This window comes from Agrilus planipennis, unplaced genomic scaffold, assembly GCF_000699045.2.
Source record: "Agrilus planipennis isolate EAB-ADULT unplaced genomic scaffold, Apla_2.0 scaffold50, whole genome shotgun sequence".
Classification (NCBI taxonomy): domain Eukaryota; kingdom Metazoa; phylum Arthropoda; class Insecta; order Coleoptera; family Buprestidae; genus Agrilus; species Agrilus planipennis.
The window spans coordinates 1,440,831-1,453,046 of NW_020438881.1; the positions used below are offsets into that span (position 1 = coordinate 1,440,831).

The following is a 12,216-nucleotide window of genomic DNA, read 5'->3' on the forward strand; positions in this document are numbered from 1 at the left end:
CAGTCTTTCTCAGCCATTAATCGTCGAATTAAGTAATTCCTTCAGAATTTTTAATACATGAGAAAAACAAGCAAACAATTTTTCGATATACATCAAACAACCCCCTATTTGGGACTCTGAAAGCAAGTATAATAAAGACGGAACCCCTATAAGGTAATTTCGTCGTATCGTTTCGAGTTTACAGACATGAAGGGAAGGTTGTCATCATCATAAGGTCGTCAGTTCTAACACTGGTTGGAGACGCACCTCCACTCACTCTTTCCTATCCTGAGCTAATCTTCGCATTTCCCTAAAACTAGAACATCCCACATCCTCAACTATTTGTGAACAGTAATCTAATATAGGTCTACCTCTATTCCTCTAAAATCCTGTTTCCGCTTCTAATATGTCTCTGACTAGTCCTTCATGCCTGAGAGGCTGTGCTACCAACCTATTTCGCCGCCTACTTCTTATTGACTACTAAAATAGAGTCCTTAGTTCTCCTATTCTTTCTAATACTTCTTCATTTTATACCTTCTCTATCCACAGTAACCTCATCATTAGCTTGTAACTGTATTTCTAAAGCTTCTAACCTTTTCTTTTTCGCCGTTCTCACCGTCATGTTTCGTAGCTATACAATGCCGAGCTCCAGACATAAACCTTTAAAACTTTTTCGAATTTGTAAATTAACTATCGCGAGCACAGAAGTGACCTATTTTTGTTGAGTTGATCCTACGCTATCCTCTGTTTTATATCTCACTGCTCCTTCCATCCTGAGTTATCTGGCACTTTTAATTTTTCGTCTGCTATTTTTATATTCGCTGTTTTCGTACTTTTTCATCCCTTGCATACCAGTATTTTTATTTCACATTTGTTTATTTTCATGCAAAACTATTTCATCAATACCGTTTTCATTTTCCTCCTACTAGTTAAGGTGTAATAAAAATAATTTCGTAATACCAGGTAATTTATAAAGAACTTCTATTAGAATATAAGTACTTATTGATTGCACATTCAAAATGGGTTTTTTAGGTCACATTATTACAAAAAACTACGGCAACAGTGCATTTTAAACTATTTACATAAATAACTTTAACGAAACGTGGTTGCTACGTCTTCCTCACTTCAGCCGGACGTGAACAGAAGGGTGAGAAAACGAGAGCATTTTATAAATAAATACCTGTAGATATTACACACGCGTCTGCGTTTGTGTACGGCTTGAGGAAACCATATTTTGTTAATAGCATGAGCTAAAGCATTTAAAGTCGTTTGCTAATCTTCGTGCATCGCGATATGTAAAACGAGAACATGTGCAGCGGTAATGAAGACGAAGCTGCGATGAAAAGAGCGGACACGTGATCGCATTTGAGAACCTACCTCGACCACGTTCATACAAAATCAGGGACAGATGCTCGTAGATATCAAAAAAAGTTGACAGATATTCGGGAAGTAACATTTTATTTGATGGTAATTATGTCATTTTGAATTGTTTAATTGTAAGATTCGTGGCCATAATTAAGTGTTGTGTATTCGTATTGTCAAAAACGGTTGTAATTCAGAAATGTTAATGGAATCATATAAAACCAAAATATGATCTTTGTAAAAAGTAGTAAATAAATTGGTAAAGGGTTTCCAATTCTCGCAATTCTAATAGAGAAAACAGGCTTTGGAATCTGATGTAATGGTTTCGTCACACAAGTACTTATAGTAGAACCAATAAATAATTTACAACCAAAATTAATAAAATCAAGAATAACATCAAGAAGATACAAGTTGGACGAATGAAACTGGCGAGCGGTCGCACTGGTCCTTGCCAATTTACAGCTTATTTGGTCCGTACACAAATAAGTCTTCAAAAGACGTAAACTGTTGTATTTATACAGATAGGACAGTAGAGTACTAAGAAATAATATAGAAACATCATCATAATTTACATAAGGTCGTCAGTTTGGTTGGACACGCACCTCCACTCTTTCCTATCCTGACGTAATCTTCACATTTCCCTAAAATTAGAACAACCCATATCCTTACCTATTTGCGAACAGTAATCAAATCTAGGCCCACCTCTACCCCTCCTAACTTCCGATTCTGCCTCTAATATGCCTCTGACTAGACCTTTATGCCTGAGAAGGTGTCCTTCTAACCTATCTCGCCTGTTTCTTATTGACTTCCGTAGAGTCCTCTGTTCTCCTATTCTGTATAATACCTTTTTATTTCTAACCTTTTCTATTCAGCGTATGCTCATCATTCGCCTGTACTGTCTATACTTAAAATCATTATCAAAAGTTGTTTAAAACAAACACCAGATTAAACATACATACAATTTTAGACATCTTTTCGAAGTGAGTTGGTTTAATATGAAATATTATTCTGAAAATTCGTTTTTGAATTTTTTACCCACTACACGCTGTTGTCACCTCTCGTAGTTTAGTGGTCAGAACATTGGTGCGTAAAGCCAAAGGTCCCGGGTTCGAATCCCGACGAAGGTGTGACAACAGCAACAATTTTTCCCTGATTAATTTGAGGTAGCGTGTAGTGGGTGAAAAATTCAAAAACGAATTTTCAGAATAATATTTCATATTAAACACCAGATTAATTTTATTGATAGTCTAATATGAGTAGTCATTTTGGACATAGTTTCCACCATGAAAGAATTAAATGGACGCTTCCACTACTAGGAGACCTAAAACGTCTTTCTATCAACAGGTGTACCTGCTAGCAGTCAGTAGTCACTTCCTCTTTACTTACATTGACGTTATCCTGTGACAGGCATCAGATCTGCATGACAGACTCTTCTACTGGTCACAACGCGCATGTTCTTGCTACGTAATCGAACGATAAAGTCAAATGTTTGGCGGACATGACGAGTGCAGTGACCAGAAACGACTAAAACAAATTGTTTCAATCGGTCGACCCCGGTTAATATCCAGATGTTACTTAGTACATCATGAGAAGGAAGAAACGAAAACCGTAAAAATAGTTTGGAAGGCGGGCGAAATATTTTCAAAATATAAAAAATATTAATATATAATAACATATAAGTAATAGATCGCCTATTTATATTCATATGAATTCAAAAAGTGGATTAAGCTTACCGCATACCCTTAAACCACTGACTTCAACTTTTTATATTTATGTATATATATAATATATATTAACCAATATGTATCATGAATGTTTATAATTAATAAATCCTCAAATAAACTATGCAGTAAACTTAGATATTTGTTATTTTACAAATATACCTCAATTGCTTTTTTAGAGTTTTAAATTTTTTGTTGTTCAATGCCTCTCTTTGTATAATAGCACTAGCTTTCGCTCATATTTAGCCTTTGAACGAATTAGAAACGCGCCATATATCTACCTGACTGTAAAAGGTCCTGTTTTTTCTTACAAAAGAACTGATGTAGTACTAGAAGTCTTTACGCGAGAACATATTTAGACTTTCTCTCCGGGAACAAAAGAGGTAATAATTCTTGTGGATGGCTGGTGCTAGTTTCTAAAAGAGAAAGTTTCTCAGTTGGAGCTTCTCAGAAGGGCGCTGCTGTTATGGATTTTTAACAATAACCCTTAATTAACTGCCTACATAAAAAATGGACACTTCAAGGGTAACGGAAACACTTTACCCTAAAATCGCCCGCAGAGTTGAATAAATAGTCAAATTTATGATGGAACGGATATACAATACGCAACTCTGGAATAGTGTTTTTAAAAACGTTTTATTTATTATTTTATTTATTTCTGAAAATGTATTAGAAAACCACTTAGTCAAGCTTTATTGAGGTAGAGACATAATTACAGACAAAACAGTTAATCATAACAGACCTGACATCACAATGACCATTAAAGAAACTAAAACAACCTACTAAATAGATGTTGCTGCACCAAACACTGAAAATCTTAAACAAAAACATATTGAGAAAATTCAAAAATATATTCCTTTGGCTGATGAAATAAAAGAAATGTGGAATCAGAACACACTTCGAATTATTCCGATAATAATATTATCAATAGGCGTCATACCTAATGCATTACACGCTAGCCTAGCTAAGTCGAAACTGCATAAGCTAACGTACATAAGTATACAGAAATCAGTAATCCTTGATGCGTGCGGAATAGGACGCAGATTTCTTAACAGTACTGACATATCCCCCTTTTCAGAAAACACAACAGATTAAATTAAAAGCGAAGTTTTAATAATCACCGATCATATTTCTCTAAATTTAAAAACAGAAAACTAGTTTCCGTATCATATCTCAAAAGATGTGAGTGAGGTTCTTTGGCATTAGCCCGTCTTCACTTGCTCAAAGTTAACCATCTTGAGATGCGAAACAGGTGGTATTATTAAAATGTAATCTTTATTTTAAGTCCATTGACTACGATTGTAAACAACTTGTTATATGCATTAAAAAAATACTGCATCAACACATCCAGAGATCCAAGGATATGATATATTTTATTATAAGTCACTGAAACTTTCTAAATCCAAGTCAAACATTCTTCAAATAAAAGAAGTAATTAAATTATTAAATCATACATTCACGAAAACTTGATAATATTATATTAGAACCCTATTAACGATATTTTTTTAATTATTCTTTTTCTTTTTTTGTAGTACCCTTTATAGTCCCAGTGACCGATCGTCTGACCTGTAAGGATTCGGAAAATAATAAGGAACTATATAGGGTAAGTGAAAAAAAAAACAATAATTCAGTTGGGTTATACGTATAAAGTGCAATTTGCATTAAATGTGTGCAATTTAATATAATATCCTCGTACCTTATAAGGTAAATGGTATGATCATCCTTTTTTAACGACAAATAGTTACCGCATTATCTAAATAACTTAATGTAAAGTAATGGCGTCTTTGATACTATGACAGCGCAAGTTGACTCTTGCTAAACGTTTTATAATCAACAAAATCGCTACTTGCAATATATACATATATGTGTAACACATTAACTCTCCAAAACCAATGATCTTAACCTTGAGAATTACACAATAGATTTACAGATAGGTACTGAAATCTCAACGAAAAAACCTACAGACAAAAGGTATTGCCTTGATAGTTCTATACCTGATTTACTTGTATGAAGGTAGGTACAGGCCTGACGCTGGAAGCTGACGGAAAATTTAAGATGGCGTGGATGCCCGGTGGCAAAAGTAGGCAGTTTTATGTATAACTATTGCAGCCCTCTTTCTTCAGTATTCCTAGCAGGGGCATGGATTAAAAGATTAAATATTTAAAAATAGGGATCCGTGAGCAAGTAATAGACATACAAACAGAAGAACTAATTGTTGATGTTGGTGACAGTGATAGAGATTCCCATGATGACAGTAAATGAAGTGAAAACTAACTATAAAACAAATGCAATAGGTTAATTTTTTCTTTTTGATAAGTCATGTTTTTACATTATTTTCTAGTACGCCACTGTCCCATCTGTATTAATACTATAATTTACGCCTACTGAAAGCTTATTTGTGTATCGGTTCCAAGTGACTTAGCCAAATAGGTCATATGTGTAAATGGGCAAGTACCTGCGCGACCGCTCGCCAGCTTCCTTCGTCAGACCTGTACTTTGAGGTCAATCAATGTTTTTTTACAGTTTTATGAAAAATTTTTGCGAGAAAAAAACAATTACAATTTTTGAATTATCACATATAAAACATAGTCTTGTTATACATAAGTTCAAATAGAAGAATTACTACATAATTAGAACAATCGGAAGAAGATTTAATGAAGACAGTTAGCCGAAACAGGTTTTTAATTATAAATCGAATGCAATGGTTAATTACATACAGAAATTGCTTGGTAATTTGCCAATAAAGAGGCAGCGCAGTGGATACCTACCAATACCTTACACGGATTCACGTAATGATAATGGCTCTTATCCAATTATTTTCGTCGGTAGCGTTGGTATACATATAAATGGCGAGGGGGATGTCAACCCACAAGTATAACTCATAATTATAAAATTATCTACGTACAGGATATATAGTGCGCCCCTACGAACAACAAATTGCGTCGCTCGCATTACAAGATTATCAAAGACTGATTTATGATGAAGATGCGGCAAGAACGTCGGTTTAATCTCCATCAGGAGCTGCCAGGGCGTTCACCCAAAACGGGTGGGAAGGGACGCGATGCCGAACACTATGTCGCGTTTTTTGTCCTTAAACGGCTTCGTTTTTGTCGTATCCAATTTGGACGTATCGTTTCGTTACGATATCAAAAAAATTGAAGAAGAAACGAATAAGAGCTGTAACTAGATCTACAGTTTCTGTAAGGTATCTACGTATGTATAAATATAAAGTGCGATAGAACTCTACGATATAACTTATTGTTGAAAGCATGGAGTTTTTAACTTAATATTTTCTAATAATTGTAAACAAAAGCGCAGGCCAATTCTGATGAATGTGAGGTAAGACTGAGAAAAGAAAACCAACACATTAAATTTCTATAAAAAGCGACTGTATTAGTATCTATTTCAAACCACTATATAATAAATAGCCGTAATATTGAATATAATTTCAAAATTCTACACATAAATAGTAAGGTCAAAAACTCAACATGTGAAAATTTTGGAAATTACTAAAGCTGTTCATTTTAAACAGCTAGACCGAAATGTGTAATTTCAACCATTGTTACTATTTCCTAGCTGAGGTATTTACAAAAATTAAGTTCTAAATAGTTTCAGCATACTGTCACGTAATCAAACACCTTCCACATAATTACCAAATTTATATGACAATTTGCCCTTTTTAATAACAACTATATCTGGTCTTCTTTGTCACTATGTATGTTGGGCTGCCTACATGTATGTGACAATATTTATTACTTTTGAATATAAACATTTCAATATATTTACTGATTACTTTGTTAATTTTTTTCGATTCGCAAATCCATTCTTAGTGCTCCCCTATGTCATAATTAAAATAAGCTGTATTTAAATAAACCCATTAGTGTCGGCTTTGCGTTGATAATCCATCAGTATGGACAAGTACACAAAAATTATAATGAATAATGTTATTGGATTGTAACATGAAAAACAAACAAATTACGACTTTTACATTAATATCTAACAAATATTGAAGATATTTTTATAATTTTTGATAAGTAGAACAACCGACTTATTCGTTATACTTTAGCAATTTAAATCTATTCTAAATACCATGCAGTACAATTTTCTTGAATGTAAAATTCTTGTCCTTTTGAGACAAACGTCGAGGAAAAGCAATTGGGATTGGGGAGACGATCGCGACTAAGGGATGAAAAACACGGTTGCAATTAAAGGCGAGAAATAAATTTAAAAAGAAAACCCTCGTTTGGGACCCATTCCAAAAATGATCTGGCAAACGGAACTTCTGATTAGAAGCGAAATTTTACGGATGTGGCCCGGAGGTCGTCGCCACTCGCACAAACACTCCATTTTTATTCAGGGAACGAGCTTAAGTTTGTTTTTTAAAACAGGGAAAAAGTGTGCGAATAGTCAAGTTTTTCCTTACTCATAAGCCAATTATGCGAAAATGTAACGAAAGGATTTTATTGAAACCCTTTTCTTGATTTACTGAAAACATTTAGATCGATGTTATCGAATACGTTTAATAAGCTACAAATAGAGACTAATAAAAAAATATAATATTCGGTTTCTAATACTATTATCAAAAAGTTATAAACAGATATCTACTATTTCTTATTTTGAGCCAATATTTGCATCTCTAGATATAGAGACAGTTTAAAAAGCGCCTTGTCTCTTAAAGGTGTATGTTTGGAGCACAACGCTGTACGGGTGCGAAACATGGATAGTGAGCGAATGATGAGGATACCGTGGATAGAGAAGGTTAGAAATGAAGAGGTATTGGAAGGAATAGGAGAACGGAAGACTCTATGGAAGTCAATAAGAAATAGGCGAGATAGGTTAGTAGGACACCTTCTCAGGCATGAAAGTCTAGTCGGAGACATATTAGAGGCAGAAACAGGAGTTAAGAGGGGTAGAGTAGGCCTACATTAGATTACTGTTCGCAAATAGTTAAGGATGTTAAGGATGGTTCTAGTTTTAGGGAAATGCGAAGATTAGCTCAGGATAGGAAAGAGTGGAGGTGCGTGTCCAACCAGTCTTAGGACTAATAGGTGTCTTCCTATCATTGATCTTTATTGATTTACATAGTGATCTCTTCTTCAAATTAACCTAATATTTTCTATTCACGGTATTTTCATCAGTATTTTTATCATTCGCTCATAAATCCACATCATCACATTTTCCATTCTGACTTCCCAGAGAGACATCCAAAATCGGCGACCTCTTCTAATTTTTGGTCTTAATTTGAATATATCAATAACACTTCCATTTAAATGTGTCTAATTTTAATTATCTTGTATTATTATAAACGTATCTTAAAATTTCGATTAAGGAAATAATTCTAAAAGGAGCAGTGTACTTAAATGAAACTCTTAGACCAAAACAAATTTTCTATTCACTCGTTTTAGAAAGATATTATTAGTGTTAATTTTCAGTCAATAAGTTGAATAAGAAAATCCATGCCGTATTATTATTGTGAGTTAAACTTTTTCAAAACAAATTATTAGTATCTAAACAAATTAAAAATCTTCCGCACTTACATCATTGTCATTAATTAAGAAATTAAATTAGGCGGGTGGTGGAGTTTTTTGTATGCATTTATCACACACTTTATAATAAATTACAATTATCTAATATAATTTCACGTCAGGTCTTCTCTAGGTATAATACAGCGGCAGTGGTTTCTTTTACGTCTTAAATTTATTCTAAGTGAATTATCTTTGGTATAATTCGTAGATAAAGTTAATTCGTGATGTCGTTCGTCCCTAGTAATCGTTTTATTTTGATAAACGTGGTTAATCAAGAGATTAAAATTCTCGCGTTCCAGCCCGATATCTTTCCTTTTTAATTCAATTCCAGTGTTCTGTTCTTTCTTCGTTCTCTTTCTTAACCACTATTACCACCAACACCAATACTATCCATTCACCCACCCCACCGAATACGAAAACAGTCGTAGAAAATATTTTCTACTTTTTTATTTACACCATAAAAAATACCAGAAGGCACAATATTCGATTAACCGTACTGTTATTAAAATATGTTTAGAGATTGAGAAAATGGGACATTCTATCTAACTTTTTAATAAAAATTTGCAAAGTGAAGAGTAACATATTCTCATACAAAGATTATGTTTTAGACAGAAAAAACTTGACACTAAATACATTTCAAAGGTCATCGACAACTATATAAATTTAATTTTTCTATCCCTCGGGAACAACATTTTTTTTTCTGAATAAAGGGTACCTTATGTCCTTTTCTGTACCTCCCACAATATGTGTATAAAGTTTCATGATGATCCGTTGAGTAGGTAACGCGTGAAATTGTAGCAAAAAAATGAACAAACAAACTCACATTTGCATTTATAATATTAGTTACGATAATCATTACTAGAAATATAATTTGAATGTGTTCTAAAGATTCAAAAGAAATTATTGTTTTAATTAATGCATTAATAATAAATAAGATTCCTAACGGTTACGTGTCTGAAATAATTCGTAAATTTCAGCAAAGTTTTAATATTACACCTGACAATATTGTTTTACCAAACTTTAGATTGTTTAGAAATATAAAATGAACTTGTTCAAGTTCGCAAATATAAAAGTTTTTATTGTAATCAATTGTGGTTTAATATACCGTACATATAAATATTCGACAATTCTCAACTCTATTATAATACAACGCTGCGCTGCCGTAAATTGAGTAATTTTCAGTATATAGCGCTATATGGATGCATTTCACGCATCTCCACGCCCACGAAATAAAATGTCGTTTGGGGATGACTCTTTGGTGTCGTAAAGTTAATTCGAGCAAGCTGGTGGGGTGGCTTTTATATTGTATGTGCGCTGATGTGAATCTGTCAAGGCGGTCGTTAAAAAACTCTGGAATTACAGTTTTATAAATTTTGTTTTTCGGGATGATCCAACAAGTGGAATTAGGAGTTAAGAAGTTCTTAAACTAATGAGGACCATAAAAGAGGGTAGAGTGCCTACACAATAATTTAAAAAGTTGAAACACAATATACAGCGTATCAGATAAAGTAAAACAAACATTATCATAAGGTCGTTAGTCCTAAGATTGGTTAGACACACACCTCCACTTTTTCCTAACCTGAGTTAATATTCGCATTTCGCTATAACTAGAACATCCCACATCCTTAACTATTTGCGTTCAGTAATCTAATCTAGGTCTACCTCTACTCCTCTTAACTCCTGTTTCTGCCTCTGATATGTCTCTGACTAGCCCTTCTTGCCTGAAAAGGTGTCCTATTAACCTATTTCTACCTCTTATTGACTCTTCCGTAGAGTCCATTGTTCTCCTATTCTGTCTAATACCTCTTCATAAAAATTACACATGTATTTGTTGGCATTTTCTCGTTTTATGTGGCACCAGCGACATAATACATAATTTGGTAAACGTGTGAAATATATTTTTTCAACAACGACGATCTGAAAATATCTCCTACTTGTCTCAAAACTGCCCTAAAGTATTCGAACACTCGAAATCTTTTGAATAAAACGTAACATCGCTTAAAAGTTTTAAATTGCACTTATTGCACTTATATTATTTTACTATTCATATGATAAGGTAGCTGTAGGTATTTTTTACAATTTTCTCCTATATAACGTAGTATTTTTTAAAAAATGATTCCGCTCTTTGATAATTTCATCCCTATGTTCAGTTCTCGTATCGCTCTCCAACGTATATTTTTAATGTACACATAACATTTACACCGTTTTTGTTTTGCATTAAGAAAACATAGGTACTATTTCTTGACTAATTGACTGTGGTCATTTATAGTAATAAGCAACAATTTATATTGTTCAAAAAAGTGATAGTATCAAACAAGCAGATGATTGACACTCGTATCAATAACTGCAGTACACTGTAGGACTGTAGCACCCACTGAGCGTTTATAAAATTAGTCAATTAAAATTTCTACAAACATCTACGCTTTAAACTTAACTCTTGCGATAATTGCAATGGATTATTGAAACCACCATTTTGAAAAAATGTTATTTTTAAAGTAATTGTTGATGTTAAGGTATTTTTTGTTTTGTGATAATTAACGTGATAAATAAATAATATAAATGCTCGACAATGGAGTCTATTATTTATAATTACAAAGGAAATCAATGGTTTGTCTTAGATACGCCTAATGTACATTTGCAATAAATTCTTCAACGACTGCAGCATCATCTATTCCTTCAGCAAGAAAATTATTTATCATATTTTCCATTTTAATTAAAGAAATATAGAAAAAAACTATTCTTTTAAACTTTTTTCATCATATAAAAAGAGTAGGGATATGTCGAAACTTATAAACAAAGACAGCCATCATGTCCTAGGGCAAATCGGCAGTGATTTCAAGTCCATCACTGACGTCCAAACACAACCAATATCTTATTTTTACGGACCTATTAGCAAAGATGCTTAACTCAAAGAGCATTTTACTTTCGACGTAATGTTTCGTTTCACTGTTTCAATTTTGCATTCGATATTACTATAAATAGCTTTTTTTAGTCATTCGTTGTTCAAAATAATTAAGTAGATTAGTTTCTGACACTCTGATTTATCCTAACCATTATCATTAATAATTGATTATTGTCGTAGTTATTATTTAGATATTATCCAAGCAGGCACACAATTTGACAAGTTATTATTATAGTCAACGTTTAAAGCAGACATTTTTAGATTATAGTGACTCTCAATCTTGTTAAATTAGATAAATACAATCTCAAGATTAAATAATTATTAAAGTATGCGACAGGCGGCATATTTCTGGTACATACTCGTTTACGCTCGCGAATTCGGACTCACCTTCGGCTCGTGCTGAAAACATGCCGCCTGCAACATAAAGACTAGTTTAGCCCACTTGGTCTAGATAATAACACATTTAACTACTAATTATCAAATAATTTATTTATTGCCATTTTAAATTAAACTATAACACTATCTTTAAATTACGTACATATGTATCTTTAGATAAGGGTTACTTTATGAAAGGGACGAGGATCACAATTTTTTTGAATGAAATATGATCTAGATCGGCGGTTCTCAAATGATTTGCCGTGGGACCCTAGTGTTTCGTAAAAGGATCACAAGGGTTCTGCAAGATGCGTTTTTGTTCCAATAGAAATACACAAAATTCTGCGAAAAA

General features: G+C 33.2%; 1 protein-coding gene across 1 annotated transcript in view; it reads right to left on the reverse strand.

The window, feature by feature from the left end:
• LOC112906742 (homeobox protein abdominal-A homolog) overlaps window positions 1-11,899 on the reverse strand; it is a 93,362-nt gene extending 81,463 nt beyond the window's left edge. Inside the window, exon 1 of the mRNA XM_025981518.1 lies at window positions 11,877-11,899. Within this exon, the coding sequence (XP_025837303.1) occupies window positions 11,877-11,898 (22 nt within the window). The 5' untranslated portion in view covers window position 11,899. The remainder of the gene's footprint in view (window positions 1-11,876) is intronic.
• Between the last annotated feature and the right edge of the window lie 317 nt (window positions 11,900-12,216).